The sequence below is a fragment of the Dicentrarchus labrax genome, unplaced genomic scaffold, assembly GCF_905237075.1.
Source record: "Dicentrarchus labrax unplaced genomic scaffold, dlabrax2021, whole genome shotgun sequence".
In the NCBI taxonomy this organism is placed as follows: Eukaryota; Metazoa; Chordata; class Actinopteri; family Moronidae; genus Dicentrarchus; species Dicentrarchus labrax.
Genome location: NW_026136724.1, coordinates 4914107 through 4938032, shown reverse-complemented (window position 1 = coordinate 4938032; position 23926 = coordinate 4914107). Strand labels below are relative to the sequence as shown.

Below are 23926 nucleotides of genomic sequence, written 5' to 3'. Positions count from 1 at the left end.
ACTCAACCTGCATGGGGTGCATGCTTTACCAGGTGAGCTACCGTGCTCCCAAGAGCATTTAGCTGTTAAAGAGACAGATATTTCAATAAATATTAACCAGAAACATAACTCCAAATTAATACTAATTTTGGTCTGTGTCTGCTGGATTAATAATAAAACAACTGTTGGCTAACATGTTCACCATATTAACCTTACTATATGTCAGTGTTGCATTTACAGCTTGCTCCACTGTCCCAAAGTGGCCAAAAAACGAACAAAAAAAGCCCACACAATAAATGTAACTTTAAAGAAATGTATTACTGAATAAACTATATTCCAGCATAATTTACATTATATTACATTCATTTGCAAAGAAACTAGCAATGGATGTAGTAAGGGAACCAGTGGAGTGGCTCCTAGTAGCACATTATAGTCATCCCAGTCTTTTACAATACTAGCACTACTAGTACTTCAACCAGAAATAAATAACAACAACAGGAGATGTTTACAGTGTAGAACAGGCTGCAGTGGTCAACTGTACTGATATTGCATTAGGTCACCTGGACCAGCCTACAAAATTCACATTTTCTGTGGTCACACATTCACAAGCTTTGGCCAAGCTGTTACGTACTCCATAAGGAATTATTTGACAGTGCAGCCAGTGATTATTAATGATAATTGAGTAATGATGAATACACAACTAATGTGGTATTGAATAACAGTATAAAGTGATTCTATTTTGAATTCATACTCTTAGTCTTACACTCACTGACAAATGGGTGTCTTTGATAGAATGTATTAAGTACACTTTTTGGATTGTATCAAATACATATAAAAATATTTATTTCAGTGTTACAGAAATGTGTATCAGTAGCCTGATTAATTTGGACCCTGCACCATAACTTCCAACCAAATAAAGCATTATAGTAGAAGAAGTAGTATTGTACATAGAAGTATTAGTAGTAGTAGCCATTGTGTGAGACATCCTTACAATAGTTAATGCAATCATCAAAGGTCTGAGATTGCCACGATGCTATAAATACTGTACTCTGAAGGACACCGGATTTTATTGATGCCCCGATTTTACACTAATATAGAAGGTGAACAGGTGACGATTGCAAAGTACATACGTACAAGTTTTGGAGTTTTGTTAACTGTTGTACTGGATGGACCATACAAGTTTAACTTCAGCTTTAGCTGTTGCAAGCAGCCATTGGATCTCACTTATTGTTGTAAGGTAACACAGTGCAATAAAATCAGTGATAACTAAGCAAGATTATTTAACTTCTACGTATGTTCTTCTCTGCAACTACCCAAAGCAGCCAATTGCACTTTAAATTTCCTTCATTAAATGAAACCACTCTTTACGTTGTATAATAGTGTTTTGGTCTTAGCTCCTCTTTCTCTTTCACTATTTACTTGTTTTATCATAGTACAATCTAATCTAAATAAAATTTAGAAGTTGAAATGCATTCTTCACACTCCTGTGACGCATTTCATAACACTAAACAGTAGCTCCATATGTCTGGCTCCTCTGTTGGTGTGTCAGTCTCCTGGACTGAAGTCGGCTGCTGCTGCTGCAGGAACTGGTCCCAATCTGGCCGCCGAACTGGTAGCTCTATCTGGAAGTGGTTCCAGAACCTGGAGATCAACAGGGCATATTTAAGTTTAGGACATTTACAATAACTGTTCATCATAATGAATAAAAGCAACACTGTTGTGTCCATTGTGCTTCCATCTCTCAGTACTGTGTTCCATATTATAAAAACTGATATAGCAAAATCTGATCCGACAAAAACCTGTATCATTAGTGTAACACGCCTCCGAAGAAAACATGATGTATTACAAAATATTTCCAATAGTATGAACCACAAATCCTGGTCCAGTATGCAACTTATATAAGTGTTATTTCTATTTCTGCTTCTTATACACACCCCTTCAATAATCACACTTCACATGGTAAAACAATGAAGCTTAACATTTGTTAACTACAGAGAAATAAAGAGACTCCTTGTACCTTTAAAGCTTTTACAGAGCCTCGTATCAGGTATCAACATTATCATCTGATCTCTGTGAATGTAAATCAATGCAAAGAGTTAACAAATAACTCACTGAGATATTTGTTTTTATAAATGCGAAGGTCTTTGCATAATTTGCAAAATATCATAGACACTCTCTGTCTGTCTGCCCCTTTGCTTCCCTGTCATTTGTCTTCTGTGTGGACCCATAGACGTGTGGATCGCTACAATGGTGGGAAAAAGGAATTAGGGCCAAAAGTTCTATTTACAGCCACGAAAAGCAGGCAGGCTAAGAAACCGAACTAAATGGCGTGCTTTGCCTGTCTGTCTGTCTGTCTATCAAACTCCTCCGCTCTGTTTCAGAGCCATGGAAAGCGTGGCCGGTGTTGTGGCACACTTATTAAACAATGAGCGAATCAACACACAACATTAATGCGCCCTGTATGTATTATCTCTGCTGTATTTTTTAAATTTGCTGGGAGGGAGGGATCTAGCAGAGGTTATCAGGGGTTTAGTTACACTTTAAGCATTGTGGAACTGAAATCGTCAATGAGTTATAAATGGACCTGAAAGTGTCAGCTGAGGAGCAATGACACCAGATAAACTCTGTTAAACTATAATATAAAGGCAGTGGGAGTCTCCGTTAAAGTGAAACCACTGAGTTATTGCATTAACAGTTGAAAGAGGTCAAAATGTCAGTTGAAGAGAAAGCGATAAAGCAAAAATAAATATGTTTTACCAGCATTCAAGTTATGCACCACTGAGTCTGATTGGGCTAGAACTAAAACAAGCAGCAAATATTTACATATGCCTTTATCGTTGCTTCCCAGTAAGTGTGGATTTGCCCTGCTGCATTGTGAAAGCTATGAGGAAATGAATGCTGTTTTTCTTTCAAAAATGTAAAAAAGTTCTGAAGTACTCTTCTAAAAAGTGTGCCTGTGTTCAAAATACTGACGTATGTACTGAATACACATGCTTCATTTTTGTATTCTGTACAACCAAACCACGCACAAAAATAATGAGTGGCCCCTATCAAATGTCTGTTTTCTCACTGAGGAAAGGATTCAAAGTCTTTATTGTCATATACAGAACTAAACAAGTCATTATTGGTTTTGTTATATGAGATAAAGTGTGTGTACTTGTGGTGGTAGATGTCTGTCTGCCCCTTTGCTTCCCTGTCATTTGTCTTCTGTGTGGACCCATAGACGTGTGGATCGCTACAATGGTGGGAAAAAGGAATTAGGGCCAAAAGTTCTATTTACAGCCACGAAAAGCAGGCAGGCTAAGAAACCGAACTAAATGGCGTGCTTTGCCTGTCTGTCTGTCTGTCTGTCTGTCTGTCTGTCTATCAAACTCCTCCGCTCTGTTTTAGAGCCATGGAAAGCGTGGCCGGTGTTGTGGCACACTTATTAAACAATGAGCGAATCAACACACAACATTAATGTGCCCTGTATGTATTATCTCTGCTGTATTTTTTTAATTTGCTGGGAGGGAGGGATCTAGCAGAGGTTATCAGGGGTTTAGTTACACTTTAAGCATTGTGGAACTGAAATTGTCAATGAGTTATAAATGGACCTGAAAGTGTCAGCTGAGGAGCAATGACACCAGATAAACTCTGTTAAACTATAATATAAAGGCAGTGGGAGTCTCCGTTAAAGTGAAACCACTGAGTTATTGCATTAACAGTTGAAAGAGGTCAAAATGTCAGTTGAAGAGAAAGCGATAAAGCAAAAATAAATATGTTTTACCAGCATTCAAGTTATGCACCACTGAGTCTGATTGGGCTAGAACTAAAACAAGCAGCAAATATTTACATGTGCCTTTATCGTTGCTTCCCAGTAAGTGTGGATTTGCCCTGCTGCATTGTGAAAGCTATGAGGAAATGAATGCTGTTTTTCTTTCAAAAATGTAAAAAAAGTTCTGAAGTACTCTTCTAAAAAGTGTGCCTGTGTTCAAAATACTGACGTATGTACTGAATACACATGCTTCATTTTTGTATTCTGTACAACCAAACCACGCACAAAAATAATGAGTGGCCCCTATCAAATGTCTGTTTTCTCACTGAGGAAAGGATTCAAAGTCTTTATTGTCATATACAGAACTAAACAACAGTCATTATTGGTTTTGTTATATGAGATAAAGTGTGTGTACTTGTGGTGGTAGATGTCCGGGTCTCTGCTTATGCGGTTCTGGAAGCCGATGTACAGGTCATCCCAGAGATGGCCGTGCAGCACCACGTATCTCATCACCCCAATCCTGTTTTTAATCTTTAGGGAGGGAGCCAAGAAACGTCTGGGTTAGTGCGCCAGTCTATACAGTACCTGTTCATGTGTATAATGCAGTGAGTCATAAGGCGAAAGGGTATCTTCATTTCAAGTACAAAGAATATTTCAGACTCATAAAAGTGAATGGTACAGATGTTTAAATAAGTCCAGCCTTCCACTAAATAGTGAAATGCTTGCTTGTGTAATCCGGTGTTTGCTGGAACTGCCACTGACTGCTGTTCAGCAAGACACTTCCATAGACAGACACACCTTGTACTTCAAACCTTTTTTATGATTCATATTCCTGTACGTTTGCTTGTACATCGGAATTTCTTTGTACATAGGTGTCAGCTTTGACCCTGTCAGCTACAATAACAGGGATTTTGTATGCACTTCCCACACCTCTATTATGCTGCTGTGTGTTGTTAGTTAGTCTTTAAAATGCCTCACCTCTATGTAGGAGTGCTCTCTGTCAGGCCTCTTGGTGGGGAACGACAGATCCACAAAGTCCACAAAGTAGTCGTAGCCATCAGTAAGGGGTTCAAAGTTGTCATCTGTCTCAATCATCTTGAACATACATGTTGGGACATTTGCATTTTATCAAACAGACATCAAGTTTGAAGTTGCAAACAGAAAGAAAGGAAGAGCGGGTCAGCCAATAGGACCAGTTTTCAGTTTAAAATAAGCTCATTACCCAGGGGGACAGACTGCGGCTTTAGAGAGAGAGAGAGCAGCTGGGGAGGACCACTGAAAGCTGGCAGGAAAGGGAAGAGGGGAGGAGGACATAGAGCAGAGTCAATTAAAATCTAAGATTAAAAACATACATGATATAACCTCTACATGTCCTTGCAATGCTAGCAGCATGGCTGTAGGGATAGCGGTGGTGTTCAGTTGGTCCAATACTTTGGTCCAGAATGAAACCGCTCTACAACTATTAGATTGTTTTGGAAGTTTGTACACGCATCTCCAGTGGATGAATTCTTTTAACTTTGGTTCAGAATTTCAATTTGTCAAATACTGTTTAGTGTTAATTAGTAAATGTTAGCATGTTAATGCACTAAGCTAAGATGGTAAACATGGTAAACATTATACCTGCCTAACATCGTGTTGGTACTGTCACTGTGAGCACATCACCGCTGCTTATGTACAGCCATAGGTGGTGCTATTAAAGAGACTAGACTCAAATTATCACTGCAAAAATAAGGCACTTCATGTAGCTATAGTGCTGTCAGCATCACACATTACACTGATCTGAGTTCAGTAGCAGATCTACCATTCAGTATCCCCACATTGGTATTTAAAGTTAGCTAATTAGGCTGCCACTGTCCAGAGGTCAGTGCTTTGCGCTGTCACTACATCACTTACATGAGCACACCTTGGAGAATGCTAGAAGCTAACTGCTCCCAGGATGTTGCACTTACATCTTATCACTGCACTGACTATCAAGCCAGGACTCTTCAGTGTGATTACTCTTAAGTAGAACAAAGCACCAGAACCAAATGTGCTGCCAGAGGTTATTAATATGCTACAGTGCCCAGAAAGGTTTATGCAAAGGAAGAGCATCTGCCATAGATGTTGCGGAAGAACAGAGGTAAAGTATATTTACCCGAATAACAAGGTTGTAGTTTTGAAAGCCTGCCCAGGTGTAATAAAACTGGATCCAGCTTTGATGTTTAAATATCTCACAGCTGATGGCGCTGTTCAGTTCATCCACATATAAGTCGAAATCCCAACTGTCCTTGTAGATTTTTGCACTGCCTGGGGGACTGGTGATGGCCTCACTATGTTTGGTAGTGTAGTAAAGGAATTACACATAAGTATTCACATAAAATAGGAACTTCATATGTGCACTTTAAAGGATCATTTTATTTTATTACAATTTTGATCTTTTTTGTATTTTGGCCATCATTCCTATTGGTAATAATAACATACTCACCACGACCCTTTGCTAAACTCAGCACACTTTAGTTACTGTTGCTACCTCTGTCAAGTTTTTGGATTGTTGTGGCCTAAAATGTCTTACACTGAAAACTGTAAAAACAAAAAAAAAAATTGAGATTTGAGGGAACTTGTTCCAGCAAGAATAAAACCACTAGTAGTTGTGATGTATGGCCCAACGTTTTGCGCATGGGACCACTATGATTCGTGAAACTTATGGGAAGCTACAATGTTAAAATGATTAAATTTGCAGAAAAGTTGTGGTGATTGGGCAAAATTGCAAGGTCACACAGAACTCACAGGGATTGGTTGAATTTGGTTCATTGTAGTGAGTGCATCATCGCAACTTCCTGTAGGGACTGAAAGGTAGAAAAAAGCAGCTTCTTATTCGTAGCCAGCAGCTGTCGATTGTTTTTGGTTATAATGAACTGTCGCTGGCAGATTTCACCAGCTGTAGTTAGCTTGCTCCGTGAGTTGGTTTGAAAATGCTGTCTCTGACTGACTCATTTTAAAACAAGAAAGATATTTAAGGATCCTACATGACCAGTATGCTGTTGCATTCAGTCTAGCGATGAAGTTCCAGATTGCAACCTTTTGAATACTGCTACTCTTCCAACTGTTTATGGGAAACTACGGTGGCTGTGAAACCTGTGACAAAAGCGAAAGACCTTATCTAGCCAGTGTTTGGTTTGTCTGTTCTGGGCTACTGTAGAAACATGGCTTCAACGGGGTAAAGGAGGAAACGCTGCCTGTATAGATAAAAACGTCTCATTCTGAGGTAAGAAAAACACAGCTTATTCTTATTTTTAGGTGATTATACACATACCCATGTATAATATGTCCTGAATGTTGCACACTGGAGCTTTAAATAAGCAATGAATGGCTTCAGTCATTATATTGCATGTCCCAAGAAAAATTTGGCATCCTGGCAGTAAAGAAACAGCATTGTTCTTGAAAATGTTGCTTGTTCTAGTTTCACCACTATTAATTGATTTAGATTATCTGGATAAACGTAAGGCTTGTTTACAACCTGTCTGATCACCTGGCTGCTCATGTTAACGCGCTCCCATATCTCAGCAGGTCTGTATAGGGCGTTATTATAACCAATAGAAATGATGTCCAAAACTAAACAGACTGTCTTGTGCTGACATATGTACTGGAATGTATCTAGTTGTAAAGTACTGACTGAGTCATTTTTTCTTTGCCACAGTCAGACATGAGATAAAACACACAAACACACACACACAGTGCTCGGGTGTGTTGTCAACCTGTTAGTGGGGTCTCTCAGAGCGAGGCCGAGGTCCAGCACAGAGCCTGGCTTGGGTGTCCATGTCTTGATTTCTGGTGCGATCTTATTGATGAGCGCATTGAGGTCCTCTGCACTGTTTTTAATGTTTGTATCCTTGATGTATCTGTACACACAATGGAGACAAACATTCACTTTTGGAAGGACACAAGAGAACCACTGAGCCAGGTTTTTACACATACAATAGTTACTTTTTGTTCACATTGTTGATTATTCTACAAGATAATCTGTGTATATACACATATATATACATACTCTACCTGTCTGATGGATGAGCCTCCACAAAATATCCAGCGAAGGGGCAGTAGATCCTGGGCTGCAGGGACTTCACCAGCTGAGATTTGTAATTCAGCAGCTTCTTCCTTTCATTCTTGATAAACTCTTCCTTCCAGGAATCTGGGTACAGTCATATACCATCATCTTTACATCAGCAGTGTGGTACACATCAAATGTGTATTAAAAAAAGATGTCAGATCTTTATATTGCTCCCTAACTTTGAAATATTAACGCCATTGTTTGGAATACCAATTCTCTACCTGTATTTGCACATCCATTTGTTTTACTTCCATTTGCACTGTTTACTGTAGCTACTGTTAATTTTATATATATATAGTACTTTATATTTTATCTTCTATTTTATTTTTAATTCTATTCTTAAGGTTAGGGATTTTAATTTTAGTCTAATGTTTAATGTATGTTTTGTATTTTGTATGCTACTGGATACTTGAATTTCCCTCGGGATTATAAAGTATCTATCTATCTTTCTATCTATCTATCTAATATTAAACCTGTAATGTAGGTAAGCTGAACTTTTAAGACAAATTTTGTGACAAACCTAAAATTTTTCATGAGGGTATAACTTTATCTTTCAGTAGTTCCAGTCGAAAGGGAAAATAAAAGGACCAACATGGATAGACTAAATTATTACATTTAGGATAAATTGCGATGTATATAAAAATATTTAAACTTAACTATACTGTGGTGTGCAGTGAGATGAAATGCTTAACCACTGAAGTGAGCCTCACCACTGTATTTCCCTCCGGAGAAGGTCATGGGGAATCCAGATGCCCCCCCGGCAAAGTCACTCAACATTAAGTCCACATTCTCTGGTAGCCTTCCCCCGTTTGGCCTGGTGCAGTCCACAGTATTCAGGATCATGTGGCCTGCAAATATGTATGTTTTTTACTCTGCAACTCTAGTGTTGGTAAAAAAAAATTTAAATATTACAATAATATATATTAATTTAAAATATGAAAAGTCATTGAAAAGTATGTACCTTTATATTCAACGATGATGCAGGTGTCCATTTCGGGATGTACGCCATCCATCAGGATCATGAATCTCAGGTGTTCGTCAATCTGATATAAACCAAGGGACAGGGTAGCCACTAAATACATTATAGTTATTATCGTGGTAGCAGAATTGGCACTATACCTTAGGGTACATTAATAGGATGTAAAAAGCCTAATTTATATCAGTGTAGACCCAAATTGGAAATTATATCCTTTATTAGACAGTAAGTGAACATCTTATTCAAACCGCATATAATGCCGTATTAGACCCAAAATATACCATACTCAGGTACTAAATACAAAATGATATTATAATTTAAAACAAAATAGGATATCCTGATAATCTATCAGACACCATTTTACAAGATCATAGTATACTAATTAGAAATGAAATATAATTCAAACAGTACATTTATTTGACCTTTATTTACTATAGTTTCACTTTTTTACAGGGTCATGTGGTGCTCATTAGAAAAATGATTGACAATTAATGTACTTCGCACTTAGAGTCAGAGTGCTCGGCTACACTAAATGGAACATAGCCTTTTTTAGTATCATTGGTTACACCTGTGTTTACCCTACTATTTCATGTCGAAATGGCTGCTGTGTCTGCAGACATAATTTCAACATTGCCTCTGTGCTTAAGCTTTGATATAATCCAGGATTTATTTGGCTATATATGGTGGTTCTAGACCATATATTGCATAAAATGAATAAAAAAAAAAACCTGTCCTTGGACCAGATAGCAGTAACTTACATCTTGCCAGACACCAAAGGGAACAACATTGATGTTGGTCAGCTTGACTTGGCTTTGCTCCAAATACCTGTTGCATCAAGACAGAGAGAGAGGGACACACAAATAACAGAGTAACACTTACTTAGAACACAATAAAAATATTTTTTAAATGATAAATTTAATGGATTTAACTGAACTCCATTCATTTACTAACCAAAAGACAGGTCTCAGTGTGTCACCAACATAAATGGGGACATCTGGCCTCCTCTTTGACAAGTCTTTCAGTGTGGGGTAACTAGAAAAGAACAGGACAGGTTAGATCCCTACAAGGCATTATACATCCTAAGCTATGAGTGAATGATATTCCTAAGCCATGACAAGTTTGAACCTGGATTTACCGCGCCCACTGCATGCCTATTAGATATAATTATGACTTGACATCTCCTTACAAGATCAAGAGATTTTTGAAAGACTTGTTTTCTGTGCTGAATACAATGCACTTCCGCATTTGACAGGAAATGTTACAGATATAAAGGAAAACACAAAAACATATATATATAGTTTTGATTTATCGTAATTCTTATATTAATTAATATATAATGGAGGCAAATATTAGGTATATAAGGCGTAATGTCTTTTTGTAATTTTTTTTTACAGTAGCAGCTCATTGTCATTGTTTGGCTCGTGTTTTTTTCCATGATTCATCATTCTTCTGATCTTTAAAAATACATTGACTATCTTAGTTGTGGTGTGTGGGCGCAAAAATAGAAGTAATGCTGCCAGAATGCTTATGCAGGTGTGCTTGTCAGATGGTCAAATAGCTTCGGAAACCCACTCCCCCCAAACCGTTCTGATGTCAAGAGAGAGATAAAAAAAAAAAAGGATAACAAAGCTGAACAAAGAAAGGTGAGAATAAATCCTGTAGCAGTTATGTATGAGAGACATTTGGCACCTGGTACGTGACAGGGAGTGGGGCCAGTAATGACTAAGTGTTATGTTCAGACAAGTTGCACCAGTAATGGTATTTAAAAGTTGTTTTGCCATTGAAGCCTTATTTAAAGATCCAGCATGTAACATTTAGGACGATCTATTGGCAGAAATGGAACATAACCGGGAATTGGGAAGGGAAAAATGGCATTAGAAAATCTCTACTGTGACGTGGATGACGGGTTATTATTAAAAGGAAAAGTATCTACTTAACAACATCTACAGAGTTTACCTGAGGTGGTCAGAGTGCATATGGCTGATGTAGATGAGATCTGCTGCACACAGTCTGTCCAGGGAGTCTGCTGGAGGCTCGTGGAAAAGCCACCAGCCCCTGGCAAATGCAGGACCCTTTAACCACGGGTCGAACATGAACCGCCTCTGTCCCAGCTGCAGCTCCATGCAGGCGTGGGTTAAGTACGTTACCTGGGAGGGAAGTTCAGAATTTTACAGGTGTCAGATGTCACATTATTACCTTGATGATTCGGTTGTGTCGCAATAGACAGATCTGACAACGCTTATAAACTGTGAACAGAGCTGGCTACTGTCCAAGAGAAGACACATAGAACCATCACTGTGGAGGATTTTTTAGGGAAAGCAAACAATTGTTTGTCTTTTTACAGAACACAATAATGATAATGTATGTCATATGGCTGTTATTGTGTTGACACTCTGCATTAAACATAAATGAGCATTTAAGTAAAAAAGGAGATAATTTTATACAATTTCATTACACAATTTCACAGTTTTTAATAGCTGTTTGTGTTTTCTGCTGCAATCCTTAAATGTCTCCACAAGACTAAATTAAAACGTGTCCAAATTTTAACTTGAACGTTTTCTAAACTCTGTATTTCTATAGATTTTGATGTAAGAATTAAAGTGTTATTAATGTGGGGTGTGGTGTAAAGAGTAGACTGTGTGAACAGCAGGATACATACTTTGACTTCTCCTTTCTGGAGCTCCAGAGGCTCTCGAGGGTCAGCCAGCCAGGGGTCGATGGGGTTCAACTCGACCAACTGAAGCCCCCCGTCATCCATAATCTCTACATCTGTGTGCCACATAACATACATGCTCATCTGGATATGCAGAAGGCATTTACATTGTCTTAAGAGATAAACTACCATGGTAATGTTACTTTGACTCACAGCTCCACTCTTGTTGAGCTTTACTCACAGTTTTACAGAATTAATCAAGAATGCAAACTTTCTCACAAATGCTTTAAGTTATAGATCGTGAGAGGGATTTAATTTTGAGTTACGACTTTGAAGCTGGGCATTCCTTTTACAAACATTGTGTTGACAATAGCAGCATCTAACAGTGGGAAATAAGGTTATCTCCTCCTGGCACGACCATTTATATCATCCTGTAAGCATCACAGTTTACTGATTTTGCACAACAGGATATCTGGCTGTGAGTTGAATTGTGGCCTCAATTGAAAAAGAGAAGAAATGTTTCATATATTTAGATTTGTTTTCTGCCTTGAATCGTTTTGTATGCATTTACTCATCTATTTCTACATTTACTCGTTGTTTGTTAGGTCATACACACATGTTTTTATATTAAATGATGCTTCAGTAATCAGGTAGAGTCATGACATCAGCAGTCAAACAGCTTTCAGCTTTGAAGCGATGCCAAAAAAAATAGAAACCAACTCTTTTTTTCCCCTCACGGATCAGTGAAAAGTCAATAGAACGGGTCCTCGTTTCAGTTTGCATTAATGACAGTGTTTGCGAACACCTCCCAGAAACCTTCCGTGAAAGTACAGTTAATTAATACCCGTGTACTGGTACACTTTACCTTTAGCTGCAAAAAGGTGATGACTTCTTATTTCTGTGCACTAATCAGGATGTAGCAATATTGAAACCTGCATTGACACTGATTTTCTTATTATCACATTTTAAGTTGATATTATAATTTTTTTTATTATACATCCAGCAGTTAGAGAGTAACATTAGCATTCATTTGGGATCATTTGGGAACTCTCCTTTAGCTGCTGACAGCTGGTCTCTAACTGTGTTTGCTGTTTAGTGCTGAGCAAGTAGTGTTTTCATTCAATTTTTTATTCATTTTTCATTGAACAAAGCAGGCTACTACTGGAAATGACCGATGAGGGCCATCAGAGTGAACCGAAACATTGCAATTGGGATGTAAACCAAAACAACATGCTGAAAAGTGCTAAAACGCTCCTGATGAGCCCTTTCATATGCAACATGTCATCAGAGGACAGTTCGTAGGACATATTCCTGATGTAGCAGACTCCCTGAGTTCTGGAGTGTTAAACTCTTAATAAATAATACTTAAAGGTCCAGTGTGTACTGTTTAGGGGGATCTATTGGATGAAATTGAATATCATATGCAAAACTTTGTTTTTATCAGTGTATAATCACCTGAAAATAAGAATCGTGTTTTTTGTTACCTAAAAAATGAGCTGTTTTTATCTACAAACTGGGTGGTCATTCTGTATCCATGAACCTTTGTAGCTAAAAAGTGAAGGTAAAAGGAGAAACCAAGCTACAGTGAGAGAAAGATCTGCCAGAAAAAGAGAGTTGTCCACATATTTGTAATTACATTATATAGGCTATTATGTCTGTTGGGATCATTTATAATTTGTACAAATTGTTCTGTCTTCCTTATCGAAGCCAAAAATCTGAGTAGCCTCGAATGTCTCTGGCTTGGCCAATATTTCCGCAGGCAGCCAACATTTGGTTTGGTCTTTTGTTAACCTCTGCTCAATGCACACAATGACAACCACAGTATGATATAATTGAGAGCAGGTGAGGGTAAGGGATAGGGTTAAAAAGTGAGGAGGAGTGTCAGGACTCTTTCATCTGTATCTGAAAAAAATGAATTAGACCAGGGCAGACTAACTGAACAGTCAGAAAAAAAACAAAAGAAATAGGGGCAGAACTTACCAAGCTCATCCTGCAAAAAGCAGTCTGGTGGATTCACGTACTTCATTGTTGACACATTTAGCTTCCAGTTGTGTTTGGTACATTTAACAGTCCTGTGAGAACAGAGCAGCCTGTCAGCTGGAATAAAACAGTTTGTTGACACAGCATGATACTGGTACTTTTTCTGGCAGAATGACCTCACCTGCCATCCAAGTCCTCGATGTCTTTGATGAATAACCCTCCTTGGTGTTTGCATTGGTTCTTGCATGCTTTAAGGCCATCTTTGTTCTTGTATATGATGTAACATTTACCGTCCTCTGGGTTCTTCTTGAAATTGACTCCCTCTTTAAGTGAGCCGACTGCTTCAGCATTCAGTGCCAGCAACACCTGCGCACTTTGAGGGGTCATTTTTACCTAAAATTTGACAACAGACCAAAACATTTTTTTATTTTAAGCACGGTTTTAAGTTTGCACTTCTGAAACAAGATCACTTGACCATAACCTCCTAATCTTTGTTTAACATAATCTACTTAGAGGTAAAGTGATATTGACCACAAGATTCTTAGCAGTGCTTTACAGCAGTATTTCCCAGAACAGTGACAGGAAAGGGGGAAGGAGAGGGGATGACCAGGGCAACCCAGAAATTTAATTTTTTATTTCATTTCTGATCAAAATAACAATGTTTCAATGCCTCATGTTAATCTTCATCTACCCCCTGTGGCAGCCCCGACCACCAGGTTGGAAGCCACTGTCAATCATATTTCTGCCCATTTCTGAGCACCGCAATTCCTACATAGTTTTGAAATTTGATAAATTGTTTGCTTATATTGTGACAGGGAAAATTATATTGTTTTTTGTTCTTTGTTCTTTGTATACTGGAAGCCACAGCTACAAAATGTATGAAAAACACCAGAGCCAGTGTTTGGTCTGTCCATTGTGGGCTACTGTAGAAACATGGTGGTTAAACAGGTTTAACATGACACATTAGAGGACCCACTACCTGTCATTTTGGCTATTTGCTGGATGAAAATCAAGTACAGTCAGCTAGCTCCATTCTTCCTTCACTGAAGAAGTGTTACCAATGATACAAGGTTCCATTCCATTCAGGTCAAACAGAGTCAGGTTGCTGTTATCGTGATGAAAAAAGTTTTAAAGGCTAAAAAAAATCTTTTACAGTGGGAAGGATTTTTAAAAAATGTAGGACCCTGCCTCATGTAAAAGCGGGTGTCAGTGTTTACAACTTTGATGAGAGGATGAAGTACAATGATAGTGAATGGGGAACCATGAGATTGGGAAGAGAAATCAGGTGAAGTCGTGTTCTCCCCCAGTGTGAAGCCAGTAAATAACAGTAATGTTAAGTTGATGTGCAGCTTGGAGCTCTCTCTCCGCTGTCTGTCTCATTAACAGCTGACAGTGCAGCTATTCATTACTTATTACAACTATTGTATTACGTTTGATAAACACCAACAGGCAGCAGGGTTTACTAACAGCAGCTCGCAAAATGTAACTGGTCGAACGTGCTGGGTTCATATGCGCGAGCACCAAATGAAACTCTCTGGGAACCAGTCAGGATAATATGGGCATGACGGTACACCTCATAGACACAGATTATTTTAAAATAAGACTGATTATCTAGTCTCTCAAAGCACTGGATTGACACTGACTATTATAATATTGAATTTAAATGTTGATTATGACTATGAATGACTAGCTTTTGAGACTTGCTGCAGCCTGAGCCTGTAGACTGATGGCCCCCTAGCAGAATTTTGCTTATCAGAAGGTGGATATAAAATGTGTCATTTGTGATAAACCATACTGCGCTGTGATATCCAGGGTTTAACTGCTTATATACTGCAATATCTAACACAGTGAGAGTTGGAAAGCATCAAAGGCAGATGGGAGGTGAGTTACACAGTTATGGAGATAAGATGCGTAAAAGTGAATAAAATCTTAGTTTCAAGTCAATTTTTAACTAGTAGAGTAACTTCAAACTTCAGAAATGACAACTCAAATGGATAAATTAGCATCAGCAAGTTGTGTAGTACTCTTTCTGTAGAGTCTGTACTGAGTTTGCATGTTATTTCCATGACTGTGTGTATTTCCTATAGGTGCTCAGGTTTCCCCCTACAGCTAAGTGTTACTTGACTCTAAGTCATATAATATGACTGAGGCGTTACTTGTCTAATGTGCAATCTGAATGTGCACTGTAAGCAATTTCTGTAAATTTACAGCCAATTTTCAACACTAAAATACTGTTTTCATGTTTAACAGCGTAGTACTGTAGTTAGCAATGCATTGTGGGCTTCTTAACTTGGAGCAACAGGACCGAGGCCGTAAACAGTATCCTGATGTTTTAAATTACAGGACACTACAGTATTTTTTGGAAATTTTCCAGAAGAGGACAGCAGGATGCACAGTTTAGCGGATATATCACAGGTCTTCATCACCATCATTCCGGTCTTGCATCTACAAAATTAAACGGTAAGTTAATTAAAATCTTATTTTCTTTGTTTAATCTTGGTCTGCATCCGAGGAGCAGCACCTCTTAACGTGAGGCCAACATCGGCAGATGGAAAATAGCATTAGACTACTGGAATAATTATATCTTGCCCGGTGGTTAACGATTTATTTCAACCAAACCATAGGATTTTTGGAACATCGCCTAGAGATAGTTTTGGTGAGTTTTATTTTGTATGTGACTTTTAATGAAGTGTGTTTTACAATGAGCTAACGGAATTCAGCTAGTTCGGTTTGTTCATGTGTTGTTTTGACAGTCTGGCATTGCCACATTAAGCCACAAGAGAACTGGTATTATTAGCTTTATAAGCATTAGCTTGGAGGGTATATTGTACATTCCTGATTGTATAATATTTGTTTGTTATTGTTTAACAGTGGCAACACTGGAATAATGCTACAGAGGAACAGGGACTAACAAACTGATGGTCATCTCTCCTGGATCCACAAGATTTGAATCAGGGCCGTTCACACCAACCCAGACTCCCACCGGAACTAACTAAGACGTAAAAACACAAACCTACCTCACAGACTATTTTAAGACGTAAAAACAAAAACCTACCTCACAGACTATTTTAAGAAGTTAACTGCAAGTCGCAAGCTTGCATTGGCACAGGTGCCTATTAAAGTTTTCTTCCCTAAATGTTGTTTTTGATCCATGTTATTGATGCATATTGTCAAAATGTTCTAACTCTACTGTAATAGTTTCGAAATGGCCTTAATGCACTTTTTGAAAATGTTCTTACATTTGTAAATGTTGTCAATTTTGCATATTCTGCATTTTCACAGACAGCAGAAAATGCATTGCAGATTACATAATGTAAATCTTATAATGTAAGTTGAGTTTTGAGGAAATTTTAATCTAACTCACAGGACTATTTTAAGTAGTTTTATGTGTTTCAAACTTCTCTTACTGTTGTATATTTTTGCTGGCAGCAGTTTATTGCAGTAAATTCTGAGATTGTATTTTAAAACTAAAATCTTATGCAAGAACATAAGCATACCTCACAGGAAAGGTTAAACTCTTATTTCCTCTGTATTTGTTGCGTTGGTCTTTTTCTTAGACCCATTGTATTATTGAACAAGTGTTCAAACTTATGTGTTGAAGGCAATATTAAATAATATTGACATTGGCCCAAAAAGTCAGCTATAGGTCATGCCCTGACAAGCAGGTTATGCTCTGACAAGCAATTTAAGAATAAAGTTAAGTTTATCGCCATAGTCTAAAGCAGACACTACTAGGCTGTTTCTGTTTGCTACTCGAAATCTCTTCTCAGTGTCGTCCAACAGGGTTTATTTTCTTTTTTTCCATTTTTTAAATTTTTATTGCTTATTTTGCACAATATTCACAAAAAGTGCTGAAGCAATTGTCTGAGAGCCCTGAGAATAATGAAGTTCTAATATTGATTGCAATTAAGACTAATATTTTAGGAAACTGCTAAACTTTGTTATTATATTATCTACTGTGTCTGTCTACAGTAAACTGAGAAGTTAAAGTAACAAGTTAAACAGAATATTATTGTAATTTCCAAATAATCATAGAAATATGCTGCATTTATTTTATTTTTTTACTGTATTAGACTGTGAAATCATTTAACAGTTTGAATACAGAAGTATACTGTATTTCTGGTTTACAGACTACTACTGTAAAGTCAATTTACAGTATGAATACCTTAGAATTACAGTATATTGCTGGCGTTCCCGCTGCCAGCTCTTTACCGTAAATTATAGAATAACAGAAATATACCGTATTTCTTGTTTACAGTCTACTACTGTAAAATCATTTTACGGATGAATACCGTTAAAAACTGTATATTGCTGGCGTCCCTGCTGCCAGCTCTTTACTGTTATTTTACAGGAAAATTATTTACAGTGTGAGCTTGAATTGTTGTCTGCTGGGATTGGTCTCAGGCAGAGGCAGGTATAGCCAAGTAGGTATTAACCAAGTGTGTTTAAAAGGCACGCTCACTCTTTTGTCAGAGAGAGAAACAAGTGTTGCAGTCTGAAATCAGAATCCACAAATGATGTCATTCTGATTATTAAGTATAGTTATATAAGTATTGTAATGTATACAATAGTGTAAAATCTATGCATGGTCTCATCAGTCACTATCTACAACTGTCAGTGTTGGAGACATACAGTGAAACAAGTAGTACTACATTTTCCAAAATCCTGTGGGTAGCTGCTGAAATAGTTCTAACGTTTCCAGTAGTGGGTAGTTGTCAATATGTGTTTCCGCCAGACTTAGTGTAGTCTTATATATTTAATTTTTTTTTCAGTATAGTTTAGTTTCACTCAACTGCCAGAGCCTGTTTGCTTGTTTCAGTTAAAAAAAATATTTATTTATATTTCAGTTAACTAAAATATTCTTAACAACTAGTTTCCCTTAACTGAACCCAACCATGACTCCAACCTGTTATCAGTGCTTGATATATATCAATATCAGTATGTGCTACTTTAAAGAGCCATGTCACTAACACACATACACTCCTCCATTAACGAGACTTACATTTAAAAGGTGGTGTGTGTGTGTGTGTGTGTGTGTGTGTGTGTGTGTGTGTGTGTGTGTGTGTGCTTACAGAGTGTTTATGAGTTCAATTCATCAACTGCAACTACACTCCCGGGAAATAATTTTTCCTGCCTGAAACAATAAATTAAAACGTAAATGATCTAAATAAAATGACATGATTCCCCTCTCATTCATTTCACATTTAACAAGCTAAAACACCTGACTCACCTCCAGAAAGAAAGATGTTGTTTTATCCAAAGAGAAGATGTCAGGCTCTGTCTCCGCACAGTGTCTCATGCAGTAATTGGAGTCAAATAAAGCAACAAGGTCTACTCTGTATCTGCCTTACAGAACATTGGGAATGGAAACGAATCCTCCTCCGCCACACCCTACCAAATGCAAACCAGTTTATCCAGTGATATAACTGTTATGAAAGGTTGCCATTAAATTCCTCATCATTAGACATGTGGTCAGGGAGGCAGTACCTCCTACAATAAAGTCATAACAAGAAACATGAGATGAACATACATTTAGAAAAGCGTGGTTGTGAAAACATTTTTTTAAAGGTTATTGTTGTCCTTTAAAAACATCTGAACAGATATAACTGCGGGCTAAATTTCATCAAGTATTTGAGCCTCTCTGGGGTGTCTATGGGGTGCCTCTTGACGTCTAACAGTAGTAGGGGCTAACATTATATTTATCTATTTAAATTATTTCACTGATTTCAATACAAGCCTCGAGGGAGAACAAATCAGTATTAATGGATTAATAATCCGTTTTCAGAGGATTTGTTGACGGTAAACGCAGTGAACGGCCGTGCGTAACAGCACTGCTCTCTTTCTCCCCTGCAGTGGGAAGATCTAAGATAAATAGAGACGAATATTTCCAAACTGTTTTTTTTTTCTTTGGTCAATAACTTTTCATTAATCTCACGAAATCTCTCTCTCTTTCTTTCTCTGGGGGACAGACAGTGGAATTTTCCTGTAAGTTTCTGTTTCGTCACTTGGCCCGCCCGCCCTTTAATACTGTCTAGTATCCTGGGTTGTAAGTTGACCCGCTCTGACCCTGCACTCATGTGTTAAACTTCTTCAGTTAGTGTTGGTTTGTAAGGTGTCTGCTGACAACACGCCAGCTGTCATGTTTGTGCCTGTTTACACTTTTAACCATTTCTTGAGACCAGCTGTATTTCCACACACATTTTATGTACACAGTATCGTATGTCATTTCCTGCAAAGAGACATCTGTTATCACACGTGGCATGTACTCATCAAGCTTTTGTGGTCTGAAGTGAACTCTCCAGTTCCGGGTGGAGTGGCTCGGCTTGGTGTATTTGTTATGAATATCGGTGGCTCTGTCCAGCATTGGTATTATTATGGCAATCAACGTGCGCACACACCTCTCCAAAAGCGCAAGCTCATCTTCTTTAGTGTGTATATTTTAAACACGTATTCTCCCGACAGTAGAAACGCCAAAATATATCAAAAATAATGTTTCCGTTTGAGTCTGTACTGGGTTGGATCAAGGGTTTGCCAGTACTGTGCTCCCAGGTGCCTGTAGGATGTATGATAGCCATCTCTTAAGTTCACTTAAACAGCCACTTGAAGGAGAGGAAGCAGCAGGGCCGTTCTGGCGTTCTATCTCTTGGAGGAAGCATTTTCAAAGCGGTGCAATGACGCACGCGTTATCCAGAGTGCATGCTTCAATTCAATCAAATGCCACCGGATGTAATTAGAAGTTTATACAGTTGAAAACATCATCAGTCTTCATCCAAAAACGGCACGGAGCAACTGCCTGCGCCCTCCTTTCGAACAGGTTCAGAGCCCCTGAAGCATGGTGTTTTCATTTCCAACAGAGAAAGGCTGCGATGAAGTGTTATAGAGGCAGAAACATGATTGTAACTTGTTTTGCTTAAATCTGATTGCAGTGGACTTTCTTTTGATTTTTTGACTCGATTTTCCAATCTAGGCTTAATTTGAGAGACCCAATGATAAACATGTGAGTAATTAATTTGGATCACCTGCTGATTGTAATACTATGCACAGACAGGTATTGGCATATATGTAGGGCTTTATGTGAAAACAATTAGTAGAACAGAAAATGCATTTAAAGTAATTAATTGCATTACATTGTGCAGTAGAAAGTGCTCAAACTCCATTGTTTACAATGCTGACGTGAGATGGGAAAGCACAGCACAACTAAGTACCTTTGTATAGTCACGTTTGTTCAAAAGAAACACATAATCCACACAGAAAAGGTCTATTTTTTTCATTCCAGCTCAGAAATTTACTCCTTATCTCGCATTGGTGAATTGTTCTCTCTTAAAATCAGCCAGGCTCTTGTACATCATCTGTTTGGATGCCATCAAATGTATGTATCCTTCATCATTTTCCTCTCTAGAAGAAACCACTGATCTGCTGTGACTGAACTGGTCCAAACAATAGAACGATGAATACATTTCATGATAACATGTCAAAATTGTGATTTGAAGTGTTGGAACAGTGAGGCAACATCGGGTTGGGAATGGATAATTTGTAGGTGGGGTGCGTGCCCCTTTTTTAGCTTGAGCCCCTGTCCCCCAAAATGTCTGTGCACATCCCTGCTACGCCCTGTCTATTAGATTGTGATTACTATGATTAATGATCATTGGTGCCCCCTACACACAGTGTGATGTGTTTGTATGTAGCTGTAGTTATGGGTAGAGGGGAGAGACTTGTTTGTAGTTTTTTAACTTTCCTTTAAGGAATGTGTTCTAAAACAACGCCCTTGTCTTTTCTCAAGTATAACTTCACTAGGAATAAGCTCTATTACAAGAATGATCAAAAAGGACTGAACCAAATGCTGATATCTCACGGGAGACATTCGGTTTCCAACTGTTATCGGGCAAAGAAAATGCACACCCCAATATGGCCTGCTACTGCCATCCTCTGGCCACAAACAGTATTGCAGCTTATATGCAATGCAAAGGCAGGCTGACATTGAGACCAGAGTTGCTTCAGTGGTGCACAGTGTACAATGAGGAACAACCAGAACCCCTACAAAAACTCAACATCCGGCAACAATAATTATCTAGTTTCATCCTGTACGATTACCTAACATGGGCTGCATTGTAGACCTCTTTTGACTACTAGGAACTACCTGTTGTAGATGCTGTTTGTAGTTGTGGTTTAGATGCTGTTGAGAGTTTTAGGGGTGTTTCTGATATTTTGGCTACCCACATTTAAACCCTGGGCCCCTGCAGCAAGGACTCAGTCTCAGTACATGGGTCGCCAGCTCTACCAACTGAGCTAACAAGGCACCCATAGTTGTTTGTTGTAATGTTTACCATCCGCTTTGATGGCTAGTTGGTTGTAGCCACTTGACCACTGCATGACGCGTGTGGACTGTGGTTTCATGATAATTGATGATGGATTGATGACAATAGAGTAAGAAGTAATCTAAGAAAAGTACGGTGGGAACACCAAATCAAAATCATTGCATTGCCTAAAGACTACCAATCCCTAAAACAAAACAGGAACAGGACGGGGCGGAATGAATAGTAATTCTTCCGGGAAGTCAGGCGTATTTTTAGGGACGGTAGTGAAAATCCACTCCCGTGTCCCAAGCAAAGCGGCAATATGAAGTTCTATAGAGAACATAGGAATAACTGAGAAGTTACAGATTTCATACATAAGAGTAATATTCAGCAACATGTGATTCAAGACACTAATAATGTGGCAAACATGCTAAATGCAACAACCAACTGCACATAAATAAGTTAAATAATGATAAAATATACACACTGACTGGGTCCAGGCCTTTGAATCTGCCTAATCCACCATGTTGACAACTGTAATAAGTTAACAATATCTGATATATATCTGACATCAGCCCCATTTAACCAGCACCTGCCCTAAAGAGAACTGCAGAATCATGGTAGGGGGTTGAATATTAGCTGTTACAGTGTGCCGGTATACACCATAAATGTGTAAAACATTAAACATAAGATTCAAACAGGAGATGTCTTAAATAATCAGTACTTACATAGTTTCAAACGCACGACAACAAAATATTCCAACATGGAAAGCTGTCCCCTTAACTGCATACACTGTCCACTTCCCTTGATATTCAGGAAATTCCTCATTTCCCCTAAATGAACAAAGCGTCCAGTGGAGCAGATATGCAAGCCCCACACAGAGCAACTGAGTACTTGAGAGTGGAGTACGTGAGCATGTTGAACACTTAACAGTGGAGGCATCAGTTTGACAAGAAATTATGGATGTGATTTAGAAGCTTGTAGGAGTTCTCCTTACAAGTCAAATGGAGGCCACTGTAGTAGAACAGTGCTGAATAGGCATGCCCTTAAAGTTGAGTTTACTGTATTTCTTGCGGGCAGTTGGGCTTGGGTGTTGACCATACTCGCGAGAACATATTTTGAATTGAACTGGCGGTTGACTGAACCAACACACATCTGTGCAACATGTACACAACAACACAGCACCCTGACGTGATGTCAGCCAAAAAGTATGACAAGAAGAAAATAATTAAGACCAATACTTTAAACCATATAGCGCCCCCCAAACGTATGCCAGTGTTGGGATAACGTTGCTTTGTTGATCAGGGTAGGATCATTGCGATCATTAATATGGAGAAAATAAAAAAAAATTGTTTGCCTGAAGTAAAAAATTTTGGATTTTGTGCATGAATTTAAATTTTCAAAAACACACATTTAAAGCCTTTGGGATGCTCATAAACTCACAAAACCTCAGAAACAATTCTGAGGTTGGGTAACTGGAATCTGCTGCAAACTTCAGCCATTATTGTATGAAGCACAGAGCCGTTGTAGCTCAGGAAATCGGCAGCATCCTGTTTGAGTACAGGGTTAGGCAGCAGGTTGCCGTCACCGTAGAGAATAGAAGCAACATGGAACTCTTTCAATAATAAGAGAATCAATAAAGAATCAGCCCCTCCATCACACACTCAAATATGCTCTTGCTGGTCGATCACATGTATGTTCATTAATATTATACAAAGACTGGTGAATGTGAACTTTATGTGAACTTTTGGGTCTTGTAGAACAAAATAAACCAATTACTTGGTTCACATTCTGTTGTTACTTTTACTTCCTGACAAAATGTATTTATGTTCTATATATGTTCTGCTGATTTCAGCACTGGAGCTACACTGAAGACAGAAAGATGGGAACATAATGGTAAAACACGTGTGAAATGAACATCAACTTACCCTCTTTCTTTAGGCATGGATCAGATCCTGTATGAAATCTTCTGAAATATTTTAGATTTAATAATATTTAATAATCTAATAATATGTGGTTGACTAAATCTACCAACCTCTCAGCTGCTTTAGTCTTTGCACTCTCTCATCTGGTTTTCAGAGCATTTGTCACAGTTTGCAGCACCCCCCCAGTCTTATGAAATAAGTTCACATGTGTCAGCCTCTTCTGCTGCATGTTGCTGATAAAGTGAAGTGTGAACCACGCCCAACTCTTGTGGGAAATT

At 38.3% G+C, this 23926-nt stretch overlaps 1 protein-coding gene across 6 annotated transcripts; it reads right to left on the bottom strand.

The window, feature by feature from the left end:
- Positions 1-278: 278 nt before the first annotated feature.
- On the bottom strand, positions 279-23873 carry cmah (cytidine monophospho-N-acetylneuraminic acid hydroxylase). 6 transcript variants are annotated; one of them, XM_051393155.1, is made up of 16 exons: positions 18660-18788; positions 18502-18563; positions 13611-13822; positions 13430-13521; positions 11456-11565; positions 10753-10943; positions 9748-9828; positions 9555-9621; positions 8782-8863; positions 8531-8668; positions 7766-7901; positions 7468-7611; positions 5868-6042; positions 4712-4828; positions 4149-4264; positions 279-1620 (listed from the first exon to the last, which is right to left on the bottom strand). In XM_051393155.1, the coding sequence occupies exons 3-16, from the start codon at positions 13814-13816 to the stop codon at positions 1476-1478; spliced, it is 1800 nt and encodes a 599-aa protein (XP_051249115.1). In that variant the 5' UTR covers positions 13817-13822; positions 18502-18563; positions 18660-18788; the 3' UTR covers positions 279-1475. The 6 variants fall into 6 exon arrangements, with proteins under 6 accessions (XP_051249115.1, XP_051249117.1, XP_051249114.1 ...); XM_051393157.1 differs by lacking the exons at positions 18502-18563; positions 18660-18788 and adding an exon at positions 23759-23873; XM_051393154.1 differs by lacking the exons at positions 18502-18563; positions 18660-18788 and adding an exon at positions 23652-23817.
- Positions 23874-23926: the final 53 nt, after the last annotated feature.

What these genes read in the sequence shown, in the direction of transcription:
- cmah (XM_051393153.1), bottom strand. Translation starts at nt 18,728, where the DNA reads ATGAGACACTGTGCGGAGACAGAGCCTGACATCTTCTCTTTGGATAAA. An exon ending in CTGAGAGACCCCACTAACAG is followed by an intron (nt 6,043 to 7,467) that starts GTTGACAACACA and finishes TACCAAACATAG; the next exon opens with TGAGGCCATCACCAGTCCCC. An exon ending in CCGGACATCTACCACCACAA is followed by an intron (nt 1,621 to 4,148) that starts GTACACACACTT and finishes GTTGATCTCCAG; the next exon opens with GTTCTGGAACCACTTCCAGA.